Below are 24,135 nucleotides of genomic sequence, written 5' to 3'. Positions count from 1 at the left end.
TATCTGTGTGAGGTCAGTGTGTTCTGCTGGTCTTCTCTTTGTGAGGCTTGATATGTGTGTGTGTGTGGTGTGTGTGTGTGTGTGTGTGTGTGTATGTGTGTGTGTGTGTGTGTGTGTGTGTGTGTGTGTGTGTGTGTGTGTGTGTGTGTGTGTGTGTGTGTGTGTTGACCAGATGTCCCGCTTTGTATTGTACTGTACACCATTTTGACCCTTCGTCCCACCCCCCATATATTGAGATAATGTCCCACATTTTCATTGGCCATTAGGTTTCTAATGGTCAGAAATAAGAACACATGGCTGCTTAAGCCATTGCGGCATAGTTTATGCTTAATTTAATAGTTTATACTTCATTTAATAGTGTATACTTCATTTAATAGTTTATACTTCATTTAATAGTGTATACTTCATTTAATAGTGTATACTTCATTTAATAGTTTATACTTCATTTAATAGTGTATACTTCATTTAATAGTTTATACTTCATTTAATAGTGTATACTTCATTTATTAGTTTATACTTAATTTAATAGTTTATACTTCATTTAATAGTTTATACTTCATTTAATACTTTATACTTCACTTAATAGTTTATACTTCATTTAATAGTGTATACTTCATTTAATACTTTATACTTCACTTAATAGTTTATACTTCACTTAATAGTTTATACTTCATTTAATAGCGCCACGTTAAAAACAGCAACCTGGTTCATACAAATGCAACATGCCTCGGCTTGGCCTAACTTTCATCCTATGGCTTAGAAGAGAGCATTGAGGGCAGTCGTCAAGAGGTTGTGGCAGCTGTCAATCAAACTGTGCAGACATGGGGCCGGTGAACTCCTCTGCTACGTCACAAAAAAAACCAAATTTACACAAATTTTGCATATAATGTAAAAACTACCAGGTGACACTATGGTCTGGTCTCCGTAGTGTGTGTATGTGTGGTGTGTGTGTGTGTGTGGTGTGTGTGTGTGTGTTAGTCTGTCTGTCTGTCTTTGTGTGTGTTTATGTCTATATCTATGAAGGTGGGCATCCTTCCCCTGATTTATGGGACTCGTTCTGTGAAACACAAGGGATCTACAGGCACACATTTGACAGTGTATGAGACCATATCACACGGCACTGATAACACCTGGAACTTGGAAAAGAAAGATGGGGAAAAGAGAGAGGGAGGGAGAGGTACAGAGATAGAGAGATGGAGTGATGAGAACAGGGACCTGTACAGGGGAAAAGTGTGTTTGTCTGCAAGTGTGTGTGTGTGTGTGTGAGTGTGTGTGTGTGTACGTGTGTGTGTGTGTGTGTGTGTGTGTGTGTGTTGTGTGTGTGTGTGTGTGTGTGTACGTGTGTGTGTGTGTGTGTGTGTGTGTGTGTGTGTACGTGAGTGTGTGTGTGTGTGTGTGTGTGTCTGTGTGTGTGATAGATGAGTTGGGACCTCTGGCCAGAGTCTGGTATCAGTTTACCTTCAGTGATAAATGTGTGTGTTAGGCCAGTGTGACATTTCACTAGTCCTGTTTGCATTGCAAACAGATTATAGCATGTTTGTGCCAGTCAAAACCAAGAAGTCCTGTCTCTTTGTGAGTGTGTGTGTGTGTGTGTGTGTGTGTGTGTGTGTGTGTGTGTGCGCTACTGTGTGTGTGTGTGAGTGTGTGTGTGAGAAAGAGAGAGAGAGAGAGAGAGAGAGAGAGAGAGAGAGGGAATAACAGGGAGAAAGTGTGTGTGTACAGTTATTCTGAGCTGTGGTGTGTCCTATCAAAGCTAGGGGGACCTAGAAATCTATTTTCCATGAGCTGAGCATCCCTCAGCCAGAAAAACTACACACACACACACACACACACACACACACACACACACACACACACACACACACACACACACACGCTCACAGACACACACAGACACACACACGCACACGCATGGACGCACCACACGCACACACACACACACACACACGTACGCATGCACACACACACACACACACACACGTATGTATGCGCACACACACACGCACACACACACACGCGTATGCATACACACACACACACACACACACACACACACACACACACATGGGAAATTCCTCCAACAGTCGATTTCTAAATCTATTTTATGCGACCAAACACTAAGCAAATATAAGCATAAGGTGTCATTTCTCCCTAAAGGATGATTGTTGTGACACAAGACTTGATTGCTGGGTATGCTAATCCTTTATGTGGGTGTCAAACGTTTTTCACAAGCAGCAAAGCAGCAATTACCCAGCGCACATTTAATATTTTAATCAGCCCTTCATAAGACAGGCTATCAAACACTGACAGACGAAATAGGTTCTTCACACACCACGGAGTTTTAGTAAATATTTTGTTTTCTCTCTGTTTGTCTTGGAACCATTTCTGGGTCCTCTGGGTGTGTGTGTGTGTGTGGGGGGAGTTCCAGCATGCTTTTCTGGAGACTGTACAGAGTTACGCCAGACGCCGGCTCTCAAATACACACACCCCAGCATTAACCCCCGAAGAGCCATCAGCGCCTTAATGAACGGTTACTTCTCAAGAACAAAGCATCATACAGTATGTCTCGCTGAAATGTGCCTCTATAAAACTGTAAAGGAGGTACCACACAGAGCCAGTGTCTTCAAAGAATTATGATCGTAACTCTTTCAGACAGCGTAATGTTTTCTTGTACAAACTCAAGCAAGTCATATGGAAAGACATACTGTATGGTTCAGGCTGAGGGAGAAGTGGGTCAGAATAGGGTTGGCATCTTCAACACACAAATGCCGGACTAAAAAATGAACGAGGTGGTAATGTTTTGTCTAGGACAGACCACTGAAAATGGATAGGAAATTGCTTCTTTTTTTTTTTTCAGGACTCAGGAAATGGACATTTGACAGAAAACTGTAAGGAGTGTCGATCCTAGCTCAGCAAAGAGAACTTTCTCAACATTTCTCAACAGACTCGAGCAACAATGACTCGCCGTGCGCTGGGGTGACTCAAAGTTGCCTGTTAGTCCCCAACAATTGCATTCCTGGAAGAGCCTGTGGAGCACAAACGCTTCCAGGGAAGCGGGCCAAGTCAGTGTCACTCACTGCCTCTTACACGGGGAGAGGCTCCGCCAGACAGCTGTTCTCTTCCGGAGTGTTCTGCTCACTCATGCACCAGTCATTCACTCACAGAGGGGCGTGCAGCTGTCACAGTGCTCGAGCGGGATATACAGTCGATACTAGGAGTGTGTTTTGGTAAACAACAAATGTATTGCCAGTGGGAATTTGGGACTGCATTTCACTGAGATCGCATTAAGGATGTAGAAATCTGCTGGTAGTAAAGATTTGGTCCGGTATAGACCTGGAGGGTAGCAATCTACTGGTCTTGGGTCTTATAGTTACTTGGAATGCGTTTGGCACTTGGCTTTCTCTTGCTAGTGAAGATTTGGTCTTATATTGGCATTGAATGATTCTGCTGAGCTACAAATGCATTGGTAATGTTATCTCTTTGTGTTTCGGTTGACCTGGAGTGATTTTGCTGAGCGAGAAATCTATTGCTTGTAAGAATCCGGTCCTGATTTTATGAGGCAGCTGGGTGATGTCCGTCTGACCCGTCACAGTGACGTGGAGATCTCAGGCTCTGGAACGTTCTGTGTCCTGACAGGAAGCGAAAGGTGTCAGCCCTGTCAAGGCCATGCCACGGACGGGGAAGGGCAATTAGCTTCCTGAGGTCAGAGGTCAGGCTTGCTATTGTGAGGACAAAATGCTGCCAGCAAAGAGTTGAGATTAGGGTCAGATTGGGGTCAGGGCCTGCCAGGAATTTAGGAGTTCCTCACTCACTGACACACACACTGACACACACTGACACACACTGACACACAAGGGCACATACCAGTGGCGGCTGCTGGTTGAAATAGAGTATGAAGCATAAAATTGTAAATCCGTGAAAGCCAGGGAGGTCAGAGATTAACCCCCCCCCCCCCCCCCCATATTTCTGAAAAATAAGCCCTTAAACAGTCACTTTCATACACAACTTACATTACATTTACACTTTACTTTTTACTTAAAGTTCCTCGACAAATATGAAATATCATAATAAGAAATAAACAAAGCATTGTTCTATCTGCTTAAATGGACGAGCCACCCCTTGTGCAAACCCACACACACATACATGCACACACATAAACACGCAGGGACAGGGATAGGGCAAAAACCCAAACAAACAAAAATAAAGTAATAATTGAGTATGTAAATGTTGATCCACACAAAACATCATTCAAATAAAGAACGCAAATATTTACATCCACTCGGCCATGTATTAACTGTAAAAACATGCAGCCATTTAGAAAAACACAGAGGGCCTGTTTATGCAACTATTTGTGTGTATATGTCAGTGTGTGTGTGTGTTTATGTGTGTACGTGGTGTGCATGTTTGTGGGTATCCCTCTTTGTGTGCGTGTACATGTTTATGTCTGTGTGTGTACGTGTTTACATGTGTGTGTGTGTGTGTGTGTGTGTGTGTGTGTGTGTGTGTGTGTGTGTGTTAAAGAGCCTCTTAGCGCATGTGGATTCAGACCCATGCCGCATAGCTCCAATTCCTGCAGGGGTGGTCGCCACGGGAACGGCAGACAACTGGAACAAACTGTCAGCCGCCCTCCATCGAGAGTTGCTCATCGTCCTGTAAACCCCCAAACATCCCCATCACCACACAAACACCAGAACCAACACCACACCACACACACGTACACAGACTTTCACTAAATTGCACACTGCAGAGGCCGAGATGCTGTCTTTGTCCCGATTGCAAACATGTGCTGCCGTACTGTGTGTCCTCTGTTTATGAGTGTGTGTGTGTGTGTGTGTGTGTGTGTGTCCTCTGTTTGTAGTGATGGGTTAGACGCCCTGTCTTTACATGTGTGTGTGTGTGTGTGTGTGTGTGTGTGTGTGTGTCCTCTGTTTGTAGTGATGGGTTAGATGCCCTCACGCAAGCCCACCAGTGTCTCTGTGTGAACAGGACACACACACACACACACACACACACACACACACACATGCAAGCCCACCAGTGTCTCTGTGTGAACAGCGACTGGGCCAGTTCATTTGCTGTTCATTTTGTTAGGACTGAATGTACTAAACCTGTGGCTGATCGCGTAATCAGCGTATGCCACGCCACGCCCGCGACTAAACGGAATCTACACACAGGGAACAGGACGAACTGAAAAAGCGATGGCAGGACATAACAAACAACAAACAAACAAGGCAAACAGAAGTAAAGGTTGCTTTTAAGATGGTACAAATGGGAATGTGCTCAGAATGCCTGATGCCGTCGTGTCTGGGAGTTTCTCCTATTCACACGTCTAACACACAATCCAGATTACGCCTGCTTTTAAAAGGTGGTACATTTTCACCTCATTTTTGAATACCTAATCAGTCACTCCTCCCATAATTCTCCTCTCTCAAATAATTCCCACTCTTTCCACGACCCTGCCGTAATGCATATAATGCACATGCATAAATCAGAAGAGCGCTACTTTTCATCCTGCGCTCCTGCAGCAGGCAGAATGTGGTTTTGGTCATATGCAATTTGTTCATACATACCATGCCATGTTTTTAAGCGCGTTGCGACGAAATGACTCCCGAATCGGGCGCTAACATGCTACATGTGCCTCTGCCTCAGGGTGCACGAGCAGTAGAACTACAGGAAATGAACAGTCGTACTGTAGTGTGGTTTGCAGTAGAACTACAGGAAATTAAGTAGTGTGCTTTGCAGATGAGCTGCGCTCCCAGAGTGCATCTGGTGTGGGTTTGCTTTGTCATTGAGCTCCCCAGAAAGTCCCCCAGATCAGCACGCTTCGATGCCTGGGCATCTTGTCCCACTGATGTTCAAAGGGGAAGCAGCTTGAAATTACAACCATGGTTGTGTGTTTATGTTTGTGTGTGTGTGTGTGTGTGTGTGTGTGTGTGTGTGTGTGTGTGTGTGTGTGTGCGGTAGGACCTCGGTCAGCTCATGGTGGCGGCGGCGGCTCCATCCCTCTGCCGGCTCCGGTTGCATATCAACCCTGTGACTCAACCCTCGCGCTCGGCAGTGAGGCTGCGTTTATGAGGTGTAGCTTGTAAAGTCTCTAATGGTGTATTAACAATCACTTTCTTGTACAGCGTTGCATGTGTGCTGGGAGCTTTTTCTTTTTTTTTTTTGTTCGTTTTGTTTTTCTTTCTGTCTTTTTTTTTTTTTCCTACGGAGGAGCGAAAGGGCGAGTGTTAAAGAGATGCACATGCATCATACGTGTGTGTGTGTGTGTGTGTGTGTGTGTGTGTGTGTGTGTGTGTGTGTGTGTGTGTTTGTGTTAAAGAGATGCACATGCATGTTGAGTTTTATGTAGAGAGCAGGGTTTCCTCACAGAAGGGCAGAAGGCTGGAGGAACAGAATGAGAGGTCATGTGTGTGTGTGTGTGTGTGTGTGTGTGTGTGTGTGAGTGTGAGTGTGTGTGTATTTGTGTGTGTGTGTTTGTGTGTGTGTGTGTGTGTGTGTGTGTGTGTGTGGAGCAGAATGAGAGGTCTGTTTGAATGCTCAGCACACCATTGCTTTGCTATAGGTTGTGTGTTTTACACACCTGCACATGTGTTTACCTGAGGAGTGTGAAGGTGGGTGCAATGCATGCACGCATGTGTGTGTGAGGAATAGTTCTATAAATAAGTGCAAAGATAAGTGAAAGGATGCTTATATGATTCATGTAGGAAAAGAGGGGATGCAAGAGAAAGAGGGAAAGTATCTTCTTAAATGTCATGAAAGCTGAAGAGATTGGTCAGTCCTTAAAAGGAAATGGGCAGATGCAGGATTGGCTGGGAGATTGGTGGCGAAGCGTCTGATTGGCTGGTGAGATTGGAATGACCCGCGTGGAATGGAGCAGGTTTCCAAATAAGGAAGAGAGGAGAGAGCTGAGAGTAGGCCTCGGAGAGAAGGAGTGTGCCTGAGACCTAACAAGAGAGGAGTGAGAGGGAACGAGGGAGGGAGAGAGATTAGAGAGTGAGAGAGAAGATAGAAAAGAGATAGAAATGCCAGGGGGAAAAGCGAGAGAGATGAGAGGAAAAATAGCAAAAACAGCAAGTGCGGGAAGAGAGGAGAGGAAGCAACAAGTGAAGGAGTGAATCAGAAAAAAACAGGGAGAAAGAGAGAGAGAGAGAGAGAGGGAGAGAGGCACAAAGAGTGTGTGAGAGAGCAAGAGGGAGAGAAAGAATGAGAGAGTGAGAGGTACAAAGAGTGGGAGAGGGAGAGAGGGGGGGGATGTTGGAGAATTAGAGGTTAAAGTGGGAGACTGATGGTGTTCTTCAGAGTTGACAGCATGGAAACTGTAAGGTTTGACAGACTTTCTGTTTGGGAGTTTGAGATCAGCTCTCACTGGAGAGAGCCCTGGGAGTGGAGGCATGCACACACACACACGCACAAACACCCACACACGCACAAACTCAAGACACACAACCACGCACACACACACACTCACTGGGAATTGCATTGTTTCCGGATGAAGTCAATCAGCGATATCTTTGAAGGGCAGGCAAGGGGCAGCCCTGGTGCGATCAGTGAGTGACAGAAGCACACAGCAATCCTGACGCGACCTTCATGACTGAACAACCAGAAGACAAACACACACACACACACACACACACACACATACACACACACACAGTCATACATACACACACACACACACACACACTCACACTCTCACACACACACACACTCTCACACACACACACACACACACACACACACACACACACACACACACACACACACACACACACACAGACACACACACACACAAACACAGACACACACACACACACATAAACACACACACACACACATAAACACACACACACACACACACACACACACACACACACAAACACACACACACACTCTCACACACACACACACACACACACACACTGCTGCTCAATCCTCATCAGTGAGTTTGAACAGTATCAGAGAAAGAGAGAGAGAGAAAGGAGGGAGGGAGGGATGGGAGAGTTGCTTAGACTTTTTAAAACTTTTTATTGAAAAACATCAAATTGGTCCCAGTCTTCATCACTTGACCTCAAACCGATTCACCCTAAATGATCAGTCTGATGCTGGGTAGGAGCCAGGGGGCGTGTGAGAGAAGGGGGGAGAGAGAGATGGGGGGAGAGAGATGAAAGGGGAGAGAGAGAGAAGGGGGGAGAGAGAGAGAAGGAGGGAGATAGAGAGATGGAGGGAGAGAGAGAGACATGGAGAGAGAGAGAGATGAAAGGGGAGAGAGAGAGAAGGGAGGAGAGAGAGAAAGAAGGAGGGAGAGAGAGAGATGGAGGAGAGAGAGAGATGAAAGGGGAGAGAGAGAAGGAGAGAGAGAGAGGGAGAGAGAGAGAGAGAGAGAGAGAGAGGAGAGACGGGAAGGATGGAGATAGAGAGACATGGGGGGGGTCTAGTGGTGACCCACTGTGTAACTTTGTGCTCTCCTCCCTAAATGTAGCCGTTGCACATCTGAACAGCAATGAAGAATGCACGCTTGACTCACATCACACCACTGACGCGTTGTGTGTAAAAATCCCACCCCTGGAGAACACACATGCGTTTTATTTATGGAAAGCCTATCCACCGAAATCAGAGAGAGAGAGAGAGAGAGAAGAGAGAAGAGAGAGAGAGAGAGAGAGAGAGAAGAGAGAAGAGAGAGAAGAGAGAGAAGAGAGAAGAGAGAAGAGAGAGAGAGAGAGAGGTAGAGAGAGGTAGAGAGAGAGAGAGAGAGAGAGAGAGAGAGAAGGAGGGAGAGAGAGAGATGGAGGAGAGAGAGAGAGATGAAAGGGGAGAGAGAGAGAAGGGAGGAGAGAGAGAGAGAAGGTGGGAGAGAGAGAGAGAAGGTGGGGAGAGAGAGAGGAGAGAGCGCAAAGAGAGGTCATGGGCAGAGGAATGTCTGCTGCGTCTGCATTACCGTACAGGGTTCTAAAACAGCAGGAGGGTCCAGGTGTCCGCTAAGCCTAGGTGTGTTGTGTGTGTGCTTCAATTACGGCGCACCGGGGTGAATATCCGGACAGCTGGGCCGCTGGTTCGATACAGGCAGTGGTGTTAAGACGTACCTGGTGTTGGAGTTTCCACAGGGGACGTGTTCAGCATGTGATTTAGCTCATTTTCAGTGTTGTTCATTCAGTTCATTCTTGACAGTGTTGTTAATGTGTGTAAATTGCAGTATGTGAAATGAGATCATAGTAAGTGGGGCAGAAGTCTTCCACAGCTCTTTGTTCAGACTTCAACAGAGGAAGAAAAATATCGGAGTTAATTGTTACGTGTCAGATCAGACTCACAGGGGGTGGTTTGATATATGCTAGAGTTAAAATCAGTGCGAACAGAATTCAGCTCCCTCCCTTTCCTTTTATTTCCCTCTCCTTCCCTTCCTCCCTCCTTTTCCTCTTTTCTCCCATAACTTTGTTTTAATAGTGAAATCTTTCAAAGAGCCAAATCTCTCTCTCACACACACTCTGCCTCTCTTCCCCTCCTCCCTTTCTCACACACACACACACACACACCCTGTCTTTCTTTCCCTGTTCTCCCATACTCCATCTGGGCAATTCTTCAAAATGTCCTTCGAATGTGATCACAAGCCTTAGTTTTAAGAACAACTGGCAAACTTTTATTTTGAAAAGAGAGAGTGCTGATGCGGACTTTTATTGTGACACGCAGGCGCTCAGACAGGCTCAGCCTGACTCATGCAGAGGCAGAGAGAAGCCCAGTCTGTCACCGTCTGGCTGCGCGCAGTCATATATACCAGAGCCTACCCGGCAGACCGGCAAAGAGCTTAGTCTTCACACACACACTCACACACACACACACACACACACACTCTCTGCAGGAGGGAAATAGCCAGCCACCGGAGGACTCGTCTGAGCAGTGCTGAAGGTACAAAACAACTCTCACTTTTTTATAAAGAAAAGTCTTGTCAGGTTCATGACTTAAGTTACAAATATTAATGGAATCTAATAGAAAGAAAAGAAATAGTGGTTTAATGTTTTTTAGAAACTGTTTTTAGAAGCACAGGTGATAGAACAAGGAGATATATATCTTAAGTAGCCGATTAAAGACTAAAGTAGTATTAAGTACTAAAGTAACTGAAGAATAGATTATAGATGTTAAGATTCTTTGGTTTGTTAGGTTGTTTGAATTGGGGTTGTTGTGATGGAGAAGCACTTTGAAAAGTGACTGCTGTTTGCTAAAAAATGTACTGGATATCAGCCTGTCAGATCGTAAACTCGTCATTCTTCATTCTTATCTTCATGAAGGTACTTCTATCTTTGACTTGCTGAACGGTTTAAAGTGTGACTTTACGATAATATTTCTTTGACTGTATGTGTGCGAGAGAGACAGGTACAATGAGAGAGAGAGAGAGAGAGAGAGAGAGAGGTAAAGACAGAGATAATGAGAGAATGAGAGAATGAGTAATAGAGTGAGGGGAGATGTATTTGTTTGACTGTATGTGTGTGAGAGAGAGGTACAATGAGAGACAGAGAGACAGAGAGACAGAGGCAGAGAGACAGAGACAGAGAGAATGAGAAATAGAGTGAGGGGCGATGTAGAGAAGGCAGAGAGGCTTGTGTGTGCTTTGTCTGACTTGCCGGCTGCTTAATCTCTAAAGCATATGTTTGAGCTTGAGTGCGGTGAACAGGAGAGCTGGAGGAAATGGCCCATTCATTCACTGTGGCCTGAGTTTAGTGTTACAGTAAACAGTTCCACAGGCAGGCGCTCGACATGGCTGCAGTATCTGCTGCTGTTGCTTTGGGCTGGCCGATAGAAATTACTTAGGTATGTGTTGTGTGTGTGATGTGTGTTTGTGTATGTGAGTGTGTGCGTGTGTGTGTGTGTGTGTGTGTGTGTGGTGTGTGTGTGTGTGTTGTGTGTGTGTTGTGTGGTGTGTGTGTGTGTGTGTGTGTGTGGTGTGTGTGAGACCTGTTTTTCTAAGCCAGGTATCAATCATGATAAGCGGGCTGGCACCGAAACGTTGTACTTTATTATTTTTCAGTGTTCCAATCTGCAGATGGTGCCCTTTGAACAGTGAAAGGGCAATAGAACATTGACCTGTGGCAGGAGTGGGGTTGCATATGTTGTTGTCACCCGATCCTGTGCCAGGGACTCTATTTTCTTCTGTGTCTGAAATATGTTAACTATGCCTGAGCCTGTGCTTCTTCTCTCAAACGGAGGGAGAGAACTGTTGACGTCCTTCCTTGATGCAGTTCACAGCATAGCTTTGTGTAGCTCCACGTCTCCTCAAGCATATTTAGGGGAGTTTTGTAGCTTTTTAATGACTACTTTTGTTGCCCTTTCTCTCAGTGCGGACTGTGTTTTCCTTGTTCAGAACTGTCCTTTCCCTCTCTCTCTCTGTCCTTCACCTCCTCCTCCTCCTCCTCCTCCTCCTCTTTCTCTTTCTTTACCTCCTCCTCTGCTCCACTTGTGCTGCTAATCCCATTTGATTTCAATGTCTTCCCTTCTTCCATCCAGTGAAGAATGTCTTAAGCACAACTCGCATTCCTGCCATCCCCACACACACTCTTCCTCTCAGCAGAGCGTACGAATGAAGAAGGGGAGGGGGTAAAACAGAAAGAGAGAGAGAGAGAGAGAGAGAGAGAAAGATTCATTCCTGTCTTTTTTCTCTTGTCCTTTGTCACGTTAGATTTCCTATTCATGCTCTTAGTGATGAATGGAGTTATCTAGAAAAGAGAAGGAGGCACAGAGTACAGCGAAATGGAGAGCCGGAGACAAAGAGCAAACGGCCAGTGAGAAAAGTGGTGTGTGTGTGTGTGTGTGTGTGTGGTGTGTGTGTGTGTGTGTGTGTGTGTGTGTGTGTGTGTGTGTGTGTGTGTGTGTTATTTGTGTGTGTGTGTGTGTGTGTGTGCAATAGAGAGCCAAAGTGTGTGTGTGTGCAAGAGAGAGCGACAAAGTGTGTGTGTGTGTGTGTGCAAGAGCGAGAGACAAAGTGTGTGTGTGTGTGTGTGAGAGTAAAGAAGGGGCAGAGAGAATGAGTGAGAGAGAAAGAAAGAAAGAAAGAAAATGACTAAGAGCAACGTAGGATGGGTGATGAACTGAGAGTGACTGAGAAAGTGAGAGAGTGATTTGGACAGTCAGAGGAAGAAAGAGTGAGCTATGAGCTGCAAATGGAGTGCAAAAGGAGAAGGAAGAGGGAGTGAGCGAGAAGGAGAGAGAGTGCAACTGCGTCTGGGTTAGTATGAGACACACGCTCTGTGCTGCTTTTACAGAGGGGGAAAAGAAAACAGTCTGGTTCTGTTTTATGTGGTGTGTGTGCAATTAGACTGAAACAGAGAGGGGGTGGGGCACGGAGGGAGAGAGAGAGAGAGAGAACAAGGGGATGGGGAGGAGGAGGAGGTGAAGAACGAGGAATGGAATATGATTTGGGGTAAAGGGAGGGCGAGATAAAGGGGGAGAAAGTTAGACAAAGGACGAGGAGAAAAACGACAAACAAGATTGAGAGACTTGGAGATGGACAGAGAGAGAGACAGACAGAGAGAGAGAGAGACAGAGAGAGAGAGAGAGCAGAGAGAGAGAGTAGCAGAAGAGAAAGTCAGGGAGTGAAAGCCAAAGTCAGAAAGAAAGAAAGAGAGAGAGCATTGAGAGTGTGCTTTCTCCTGACATCTTATGGAAAACTTGGCCTGAGGCTCCGGTCCTCTCTGGCGAGGGAGTCCAGCGAGCCGGAGCTTCATATGAGGAGTTTGGTTTGGGCGTGAGCCCGTGTGCCGAGAGCAGATGTGGGTCAAATATGCCTTTTTAAATGACTGGGGGAAAGCAGGGGCAGCCACCGACAGAGCAGCAGCAGCAGTCCTGCAGCCCAGAGCAGCACCAGAGGCCTGAGAGCCCGTCTGCCTGCTGCCTGCCTGCCTGTCTGTCCCTGTCCCCCTGCCCCTGCCCCCCTGTCCCTGCTGCCTGCCTGCCTGCCTGCCTGCCTGCCTGCCTGCCCTTGCCTGCCTGCCTGCCTGCCTGTCTGCCTGCCTGCCTGCATGCCTGGCTCACCAATCCTGCCGACTGGTGGCAGAAGCTGCGTGCAGCAGGAGCCTCTATCTTGATCCAAGGTGTTTGTTTTCAGGTGTGACTAAGCTCCTGGATCGATAAGGGCTAACGATAGGATTTGAGTTTGGCAAACTTCGTGTGTGTGTGTGTTGATGCGTACGTGCTTTTTTGTGTGTGTGGCATGTTGGCAAGAATGCGTGTGTGTGTGTGAGAGAGCGAGAGAGAGTGTGTGTTCCTCTTGGGCTTGGTCCTTGGTTTGATTGACAGCTCTGCTATTACAGAATGGCATAATGGAGGGATCAGAATGCAGACTGCTGCTTTTCTTCAAAATATAATATGAGCCCATTCTACTGGGATGGGCAGACACAGAGTCTGGCCCAGAGAGGGAGAGAGAGAAGGAGAAAGAGAAAAAGAAGAGTGTGTGTACGTGTGTGTGTGTGTGTACGGTGTGTGTGTGTGGTGTGTGTGTGTGTACGTGTGTGTGTGGTTGTGTGTGTGTGTGTGTGTGTGTGTGTGTGTGTGTGTGCGCATGTGGGAATTAATCTAGTTTTGAATGGCTAACCCTACACACGTATCACTCTCAGACAGTCAGCAGAGGATTGATGTTAACCAATTGAATGAATGAAAAAATAATGAGAAAAATCAAGTTCACATATAAAATCCATTAATCAGAGAGCCAGCCACCATTACAGAGTCTCTTCACAATACACACACACACACGCACGGCACGCACTCACACACTCACACACACACGCACTCAACACACACACACACACACACACACACACACACACACACACACACACACACACACACACACACACACACACACACACACATACACAATACAATTACGTTGTAATCCACACCCATTCCCAGTGTTTTATAAAGGGAGTTGTAGAGCTCTAGAGTATGTATAGTCAGTGTCAGACTCGGAGGTGCAGAGGACTTTGTCTGCTCGCTTGAGATGTGGGCAGGGTGACGTCATTATGATGATGTCATTGCGGGCGTGATGGGTTATTATCAAGCACAGGTGAACAGAGCACTTCACCGTAGCACAGGATCATCCCGCTTACCTGCAGGCCGTTCGCCTCACCATCTGTGTGTGTGTGTGTGTCTGTGTGTGTGTGTGTGTGTGTGTGAGTGTGAGTGTGAGTGTGTGTGTGTGTGTGTGTGTGTGTGTGTGTGTGTGTGTGTGTGTGTGTGTGTGGCATCGCCGTGTGGTTGTGGTTGCCTTGCATGCTCCTCAGATAAAGGCTGAGGCCTGTTCCACCTTTCTTTTCCAGTCCGGCGCGCTGTCATGGCGCCCGCCAACATCACGTTGCCATGGCAGTGCGGAGCGGCTCTGTTTGTTTTTGAACCCGTGGCGTCTGGCGTTCCGCTCGGTCGTTTGAAAATGAAACAGTCACGTTTGACAGGCCTGTGTTTTTCTCTCTCACACACACACACAGACACACACACGTGCAAACACAAAAACAGCACACTTCTGGTGGCGAAGCTGAAGTGGATTTTGAACACACACACCAATAACACATTTTCCCATACTTTTGGATTCTCTTTTTTCGGTGTCTGCTGTGTCAAACCAGATGCTACTCGTGCTTGTCATGTGAGAGGTCATCACATTCCCCTTTAAAACAATTACTTTTTATTGGCATACAACAATGTGAACAGGGTGCGTGCACGCACGCACGCACTCACACACACACACACACACACACACACTCACACATACACACACACACACACACACACAGACACACAAAAACACACAGATACACAGATATACAGACACAGACAAAGAAACACACACACACACACACACCACACACACACCACTCACACACACACACACACACACACACACCACACACACACACACACACACACACACACACACTCACACACACACACACACACTCACACACACACACACACACGGACAGACAGACACACAGCTCTGCTGTTACTGTTTACAGAAGGACAATATAATTGCTGTCAATTTGTGCTCAACAACTTCCTGTCCTCCGGTGGCGATTTCCTGTTTTGCACTGGTGAAATCCCATTAAAGCGCTCTGCTTCCATGGGCCAATCAGATGACTCCCGTATAAAACTTCTTTAGAAAAACAATTTGTTTAGTTTCCAAGCAGCCTCAATGGCCTTCCACGCCTGTCTGTTTCCAGAAAAGACATCTGGGTCGTCGGCCCCAAAACAGGAACAAGTGTAAACATCAGCGTTAAAGAAGTGTTGATTAAAGACCTCTCTGATTAAAGAGTGCGTGATCAAAGTTTGTTAAGTGCCAGGCAGGCAGACAGGCAGGCAGAAAGAGAGAGAGATAGAGAATGAGAGAGGAAGAAAGAGAGGAGGAGAAGAAGAGAGAAGAGAGGTCTGTGGGTTTTACTGTGCTCAGACCTCCAGAGTGTTTGCCTCAGCTGAGCTCCACTCTAAGCAGCGCGGCGGCGGCGGCTCGCTGGAGATGATCCTGGCCTCTTCAAGGTCAGTGATGCCAGTCGTGCTGTCACGCAGAGAGAGACGGGAACACCAGAACAGCACGGCAATCAGCTACGCTTGACTACTCGTCCAATCAGGAGTGAGTGATGACCTTATTAACCAATCAGGAGTGGGTTATGGGTTGCAGAGGGAGCGATTGATTGGCTGGAGAGGCCTCAGTTTAGCATGAAGGTCTGCTTTTGATTGACGATATGACCTCCTCTGCAGAGGGACGTTGACCTTTTCAAGATGAGAAACTGATGGCTGTAAGAGTGGCAACCAACATGTCAGACAGCACTACATCAAAATGAGGGTCGTGTTGAGGGCTGGTTCTCTCTCTCGCCTTCTGTGTGTGTGTGTGTGTGTGTGTGTGATTGCATTAGAGAACATTTGTGTGCGTTTGTATATTTGCTTGAGTGTGTGTTTGAGAGAGTGAAATGGCTGCAAATGATCCCCAAGTGCAAGTTTAAAAAAAACACCTTGCCCTTTTTTTCCCCCACGTCCGTTCTCTGCTCTGAAATGGGGAGAGAGCAAGAAGAAAGACGAGAGAAAAAGGATTCATAAGAACAGAAAAAGGAAAGCAGTCCAAGAGAGGAAAAGTGATGAAAGAGAAAAAAATAAAAAGAGGGGATATGTTGCTGATGTGGAAGTGTACAGTTTGGGCCGGGGGAAGTATTTCTTTTTTTCTCCGACTGAAACTCAAAGACTCTCAAACTCTGTGGGCCAGTTGGCGCAGCACTCAAGAGAACAACACTGCACCGTTGGCATGGCGACAGCAAGCCTGCTCTCTCCAGGCTTGGCCTCAGTGCACCACAAGCCTGAGAAGGAAAAAGAGGAGGAGGAAGAGGAACGAGAAGAGAGAGAGAGAGAGAGAAGAAAGAGGGAGGCAGAGAAGAAAGGACTAGGAGAGCTGGGAATCAGACTCAAGATTTCAGGCAATTTCCCTAATCTGCTGAACCGATTAGCTGTCCCGAAAACTTTCACCTAATGCCCTACTCCACTTGAACCTGACAAGTTTGGAAGTGAGTGTGTGTGTTTGTGTGTATGTGTGTATGTATGTTGTGTGTTTGTTGTGACACATCTCTGGAGACCTTTTGACCCTTTCAGATTCGAGGCTCTGGCACCGATGCGAGCGTCTGCGCCCCGTTGGTCGTACGTAACGCAGCACAGAGCATGTTTGTCACTGAAGCTGTTACTGCTGTGTCAACATCAGGATTAGAGACTGACCCTGTCGTCCAACCAAATACCAGTAACGCTCGGCAGTGGACAGATTTAAGACTAAATATTTACTTGGGACAAGTTTCTGTCTTACAGCTTGTCTCTCCCCCACGTTCTCTCTCTCTTTCGCATCTGTACTACAGAGATAATAAATTATCTCTTTTTATTTGCTGGAAAAGAGATGAACAGCAATGACAAAGACAAAAAGGAAAGCGACGGAGGGAAGGAGCGGGAGAAAAAAAAAAGAGAAAGAAAAAAGGGTAGAACATGTGAGGGGATAGACGTTGGGTGGCCCTCGCTTCCCCGTTGCTCGTAAAACTCGGAGGTGTCTCAAGCAGACAGCCTGACATGACACCGTCTAACCCCTTCACAGAAGACCGTGAAATGGGTCCGACGCCCCTGGCTGTGTGAGGGGCCTCCCAGACATGCCAAGGCCGTGTGGAACACTCATCAATGCTGACACCATCCAGTGTGGTCAGCCCCCCCCCCCCCCCCCCTCCACAGGAGATCTGCTTTTTCTTCTCCCGATCAAACAGTGGGGATTCTGATTCTGATTGGCCTTGTGTCGTGCATTAAGCTGAATAACAAATGGATCTATTTTAAGAGATGGAAAAACTGGCCTCAGTTCCTTTGGTGAATAGGGCTGTTTGTTTGGACTCGGGAGAAGCCCGGAGAAAAAGAGCACCTTATACGGCGAGGTGATGATGTCACGCGCGCGGCACGGCAGGCCGGCCGGGGTCTGGTCCGCCCACGCTGGTCGCTCTCTCTCACCGCAGATTCCTGAGGCCAAGGAGACGCAGTGGAGGGAAACGGCTGGGGGTTATTTTTGGAAAGAGGAGCACTGTGCAATATTACAATTCAATATTCCTCACAGGCTGGAAATCATTAGGGTGGGTTATTAAAAAGGTGTGTGTGTGGGGGGGGGGGGAAGGCAAAGAGCCAGGCAGAGGGGCAACATGTTTTCGAGGGCTTCTCGTAATTCCTGACATGCACGGGCAGTAAAGGAGGTATGGGCACAACTGACAGGAGGAGGCAGAGAGAACAGAGAGGGTGAGAAGGGGAGAGCAGGAAGTAGAGAGAGATGGAAGGAGAGAGAGAGACATAGAGGGACAGAGAGGGACAGAGAGAGAGGTAGAGAGGGAATGAGAGAGACAGAGAGAGAGGCAGGGAGAGTGACAGAGAGGGAGAGAGAGAAGGAGAGGGAGAGGGAGAGGGAGAGGGAGAGGGAGAGGGAGAGGGAGAGGGAGAGTCCCCCGCAGCTCCAGCGCACACCGCTGGTAAACGACTGACAGAAGGAGAAACAGGGAGTGAGAAAGAGGAACAGAGGGGGAGAGAAAGGACGAGATAGAGAGGGGAATGAGAGAAACAGAGAGGGGGAGAGAGTGACAGAGAGGGAGGGAGGGAGGGAGTGAGAGTGAGAGTCCCCCGCAGCTCCTCTGTGCACCGCTGGTAAAAGTGCTTCCACCGGCGCGCGCTGTGAGGAGAGCACGGCCAAAAAAGGCAAGAAAGTGCCACAGAGAGCTGACTTTCAACGGCTGCCAAACTATTCCTGTAAAAGCTGGCTTTTGGTGCACACTCGCATGTCGGACATAGCAGGGATAATGAAAGGGAGAACAGAGGCAGAGGAAGAGAAGCAAAAGAGCCTCGACAAACAAAGAAGCTTCTAGAAAATAGCAGAGCGGTAGACATGACGTGACATCTTTTGAAATGGTTGCTGGTTCCTTAAGCTTCCTGTCGTGAACTTTTCTCTACCCTAAAGTCTCTCTATCCTGTTAATACCTCATAAGGACATGTCATATTTCTTTGTGCTTTAAAGGTGCATGGGACAGAGAGAACTACGTCCAGGACAGTCCTGGTTTGGGGGAACATTCATGCCTTATCAGTTGTTTCATATACTGGGAGGGGGACTGCAAGGGTTTCCCCTGGTCCGATTTTAAAACTGAAAGTGAGAGAGAGATAGAGAAAGCGAGAGGGAGGGAGAGAGAGAGAGTGGGAAGGAGAGAGAAAACGGTCTCATTAGTCAGCATCTGGAGACAATTAGGGCCAAACGGACTGCAAGTGGAGCCCCACTGACAGAGCCAGCAGGCGTTTCCCTCCCTGGCCCCTCGCGGAGCGCCGGCTCTCGCTGTTCCTCCTGACAAAGAGCCCACAGGCTCTCCTCGCTGCCTCCTCCTATACGTCAGGAAGGGAAGGACAGAACCGACGAGGGAACCTGACGGAACAGACGCAGCTCACATCTTTGTAGTCTTTTTTTTAAGATGTGCCGTGTTGCCCTCCTGTGATAATTTTTTAAACTCTGACACATGTAGGTCAGCTGTGCGCCTGCGTCTGCGTCTGCGTCTGCGTCTGCGTCTGCATCTGCGTCTGCGTTTGCGTCTGAGTGGCCTGCTGAACAGGTTGCTGTGCCGACGGGAATCAAATGTACCCTTTCAGTACAGATAAATGACGCCATGCATCAAAGTGCGCTGTTCGCACGAGATGAAAGCCAGCGTCTCTTTCCCACAGTCGGACATCTCCAGGTCTGATTCATATGAAGCAACACACAATAGCTGTGAGGGTGTTTTTCTACCATTATCCTTTCCCAGAAGTCATTCCAGAAGGGTATTCCACCTGCCCCAGAACATTCTCGTAGACTCCATGTCTTCCACAGTCTCTCCCTGTCTGAAAGATAGCTCTCTGGAATTTGAATTTTGCGGGCCTCGAAATCCTGAGGTTCCGAAATGCATTTTACGAGCCCTCTGGCACGCATAAAAGCTGTCCCCTAATATTTGAGTCGACCAGACAGGGGGGCGGAGGGGCTGGGAATATAATTTGGTGCGTACACAAGACTGGAACATTTACTTCATAAATTTCACCCTGACCAGAGGAGTGGGGTTGGGGGTGGGGGTGGGGGTGGGGGTGGGGGGGTTGGGGAGCAAGATGTGAAAGAGAGATCTAGTTTCTCATGCACACAAACTCATGCTCATATTCAGAAACATTCTCTCTCTCCCTCCCTCTCTCTCTCTCTTTCTCTCTCTCTCTCTCTGTCTCCCTCTCTTTCTCTCTCTTTCACACGCACACACACACACACCCACACACACACATACATACAGACACACACACACACACACACACACACACACACACACATCCTCAAGACTCTCCCCTGCACACTCATACTGTGTAAACATCATAATGTCATTTTCATGGTTACGCCCCGTGTGGACGTGATCTCGGGCAGGAGTCGCTCGTTTTGCTCACGCCCGCCTGCCCGCCCGGAGGAGTAGGAGGCAGAGGACGACCTCGGCGGTCAGCCATCGCTCAGTGACAAAACACAATACTTCATCACCATCCAGCGCCCACGCAAACTCAAGCTCAGCATGTTCAACTACACACACCAACAGCGTGGGGAATCGCAAGCAAGTGCTGCAGAGCCAAACAGGGTTCTAGTTACCAATCTGGAATGCTGAATCAAGGGCCCTATTGGAAACTGCTGTCCGTTGGCTCCCACTGGGTCTCCAGAGAGAGGGCCGTGGGCCTCCTGGACCGGCCGTGCTGAGTTGTGTAATTCTGTTCTTTTAATAGGAAGTGATTAATAGTCTGTGAGGAAAGGCCCCACCCCGGTGAATTTTCCTCCTATCGCTTTTACGGACACGGGTTTCTGTGGTTTGGGTCGGCGGGGCGGGGTGAGGCCCACTTGGATCCAAAACCGCCGGGACATTCCCCAGATTTAATTGCATTTCTTGTCACGACTGCATCCCCAATTATGTTATCGTCGGCTCCTTTTCTGTTTGGGTCTTACTTTTCACAACAGTACCTTGTACTTGTAAGTCTGTCTGGTTAAAATCAGACTGTCCTAACTTTAGCCAAGTGGTGAATGGAGGGGGTGTTTAAAGTTAAGAGCTGGTTTGTGCTCACTCTTTCGGCGAGGCTCATCCATCACGAGTGGGGTTTGAGCACGGGAGGGCTTCAGTCTGTGGCCGCACTGGTGGTCTGAGTTTCTGCGTCATGTGAAGTGAATGCAGCGCACTGGAGCTGAGAGCCAGCGACCCCAGCAGCCCCTGACGCTACCCTTGTGAAAGCTCTCGCTCAGGGCTCAGTGCACTGCCAAGTATCCCCACCCGTGCATCCACCCGTCCATCCATCCACCACTCTCTCTCTCTCTCTCTCTCTCTCTCTCTCTTTCTTTCTTCCCCACAGTCCAGCCATATGGAGGGGAGGTGGGCTTGGGTGGAAACGCAGACCTCCCTCACTCTCTCTCTCCCTCTCTCTCTCTCTCTCTCTCTCCCTTCCTCTTTTCCGCTCGTCTGGTCTTTCTTTTTGTTGTTTGATGTGATGTTGACAGCTCAAGGTTTTGAACACGTTTTAGGGGCCTCCCTGATAGTGTATCAGTCCCTCCTCCACCCACCAGCCATCTACAGCCACTGCAACTATTTCCTCTCCTGAGGCAGTCTCTGGCAAGGCTGACACACACACACACACACACACACACACACACACACACACACACATACACACATACACACACTCACACTGATAGATAAGCTCTTGGATACACACACACACACACACACACACACACACACACCACACACACACACACACACACACACACACACACACACACACACACAACCCCCCACCCTGGTAGCAGAGAGAGGGCAGAGTGTTGAGGCCTGTCATTCCAGCCTCTGTGTGTGTGTGTGGCTCCCACTCCCAAATAACACACTCAGGACGCCTCAGTCAGCGTCACGTCGACTCTCTCCAGGAACCTCGCTGGGGCCAAAACACAGCATCCCAAACCCAAATAAGGAGCTAGTTGAGTGGGGCCTTTCAGTGAAGCATTTGTGTGTGTGTGTGTGTGTGAAGGAGAGATAGAGTGTGTGTGTATGTGTGTTGAGGGGAGGTTGGGTGGGAGGGGTAGCAACAGCATGTTTTCTGGACGCAACCCGCCGATCTTCCCTCTCTCCATCTCTTTCTCTCTCTTTCTCTTTCTCTTTCTCTCTCTCTCTCCTCTCTCTCTCTCTCTCTCTCTCTCTCTCTCTCTCTGTGGTGTTATCTGTTGTCTGCAGTGGCAGTGCGCTCTCCCTGCCACAGGATGTGGAATGTTAGCGGGGCAGGCGAGGTATGTGCTGATTGCAGGCTTGCGGGAAGAGCCGACCCGTGGGGGGGGGGTGTGTGCGTTAGACACCCGGCTGTTTGTGACATCGTCTCCTCTCCACAGCTACTGAGCTCTCGGCATGACTCAGGGACTGCGTCTTCTTTTTCCGATGTCACGTAATTAGAAAGAGGAGAGGAATTTGGAGACACACTTGAGGGTGTGGATGAGATGTAATGGATGTGTGTGTGTGTGCAGAAAGGAAGGAGAAAATGATTAACACCGGGTTTAATGATATACCTGTCAATCACTTGTCTTTGTGAACTAAAGATGGCAAAGAGTGCCAGTGTGTGTTTTGTAGCCTGTGATGAAGCTACAGTTTATAATCTTAATCGTTCTTTGCTTTTTTTGTTTGTTGTCGTCTTTATCTCTACAGAAACGCAGAACAACTGAAGCAGCTTCGTGAACAGATCTTATTGGAGCAGCAAGAAGCAGCCATTTGGCAGCAGCACCTGGAACAGGAAGTACCGCCTCCCCTCTGGAGCCACAGCTGCCACAGCAGTCGCAGGAAGGACCGCCCCCGTCTCCTCCTCTCCCTCCTCCTCCCTCCTTCCAGGAGCTGGAGGTCAACGCCATGCAGACCAGCACGTTCAACTACGCCCGGCCCAAGCAGTTCATCGCCGCCCAGAGCCCTGGGGGCAGCAGCAGTGGCGGCGGCGGCGGTGGGGGGGGTCCCCTGGGGGGCTACGCCACGCAGTCCTCCAACTCCTCGGGCTCCAGCCTGCCCTCTCCGCTCTCGCCGCCCAGCTCCCACAAGCCCTTCGGCCGCGTGGCGCTGCCCCCGTTCCAGTCGCCGGGCCTGGCCAAAGCAGGGAGCGTGGAGTCTCCCACCTCGCCGTCCTTCCCCCCGCCGCCCCCGCCCTTCCTGAGCAGCGGCGGCAGCAGCGTGTCCTCTCCCTCGGGCGTGCAGGACTTCCCCCCGCCGCCACCTCCTCCGCCGCCTCCTCTGCCCGTCTCCGCCAGCCCCACCTACTCCGACAGGTCCTCCCCCTTCACCTCCACCCCGCAGTCGCCCGCCAACTTCCTGGTGTCCGTCCTGCCCAGCACACCCTCCACCCCGCCCATCAACTCCATGGGTCTGCCCAAAGGCAATGGCGTAGTGTGAGTACCCACCATCCATTGCTTTGCATAGAGTTTCATAGAGTTTTATGTCTCAATGCTTGACACCTCGCAACCTTGAATCATTCTCAACTCAAGCGTGGGCAGAACAGAAGTTTTGTTTGCTCGGTGCTAACGAGTTACTTGGCTATCACTGTGTTGCTATGTCCTTATATGGTTAGCAAAGACCCAGCTAATGCAATTACGGACACTGTCTGTCAGATTTACATACAAAACAACCCCCATGCTTGGAGTGCAGCCATGATGCCTCCTCATCTTTTTTTCCAGTATTGACTGGACTTTGTAATCCCCTCCTATAGGTGTACTGTGCTTCTAGAGTGTAGTTAGTAGAGGCCGTTTAGAGCCTCCAGCCTCCAGCGTCCAGCCTCCACCCTCCACCCTCCGGCCTTCAGGCACCCTCGGCCTCTGGTGCAGCTGCCGCACTGGCTCCGTGTGGAAGATGACATGTTTACATTCTTACCAGGCATGTTTATGGAAGGGAAAAGTCCAAAGTGCGCTTCAGGACCGGGCCCTGAGAGAGAGAGAGAGAGAGAGAGAGAGAGAGAGAGAGAGAGAGAGCTGCCTGTGTGTGTGTGTGGGGGTGTGTGTGAGAGAGAGTTGCTTCAAAACAAAGCATCATCTGAATGCTGTACACTATATTATCCTTTTCAATTATAACGTCAAACGCAGGCGTTTGTATGAAACCATGGACAACAGTGGAGACAAATAAACATTTAGGGGCAGATTTTTGAAGGCTTAACGCAGCATGATCATGCACACACACACAGATGCACATATGTACTCATACATAGATACATGGCAATGCAACATCCAAACACACACACACACACACACATAATTGTAATCACCTTTCATTTGGACAAATAATCATCCTGTATATTTCATTCCACTCCTGGCCCAGCCGATTAAACACTGAAGGATCACATGGTATTATGTCAGCTTCGGGTGCTTAGATTGGCGATAGCGATCTTCATCTTCAGCACACTGGAGCTGAACCTGGCTCTGTTCTCCATGATGAAGAGCCAAGAGAAAGCACACACTCTTGCACAGAGAAGGATGGGAACGATCGAGTAAGAGAGAAAGAGAATAGAGAGAGGGGAGAACGAGAGAGAGGTAGGGATACACACATCCCCCGTCAAGGCCATCCATCGTTCCATCCA

At 48.4% G+C, this 24,135-nt stretch overlaps 1 protein-coding gene across 3 annotated transcripts in view; it reads left to right on the top strand.

Moving 5' to 3' along the window:
* palld (palladin, cytoskeletal associated protein) overlaps positions 1-22,910 on the top strand; it is an 85,670-nt gene extending 62,760 nt beyond the window's left edge. For all 3 annotated transcript variants that reach the window (XM_042708912.1, XM_042708913.1, XM_042708911.1), the window contains one exon: positions 22,233-22,910. In XM_042708912.1, coding sequence (XP_042564846.1) covers positions 22,233-22,725 — 493 coding nt within the window. In that variant the 3' untranslated portion in view covers positions 22,726-22,910. The remainder of the gene's footprint in view (positions 1-22,232) is intronic.
* Positions 22,911-24,135: the final 1,225 nt, after the last annotated feature.

Source organism: Clupea harengus, chromosome 10, assembly GCF_900700415.2.
Source record: "Clupea harengus chromosome 10, Ch_v2.0.2, whole genome shotgun sequence".
In the NCBI taxonomy this organism is placed as follows: domain Eukaryota; kingdom Metazoa; phylum Chordata; class Actinopteri; order Clupeiformes; family Clupeidae; genus Clupea; species Clupea harengus.
Note: the sequence above shows the minus strand (reverse complement) of the source record. Positions and strands in the feature narration are given on the sequence as shown.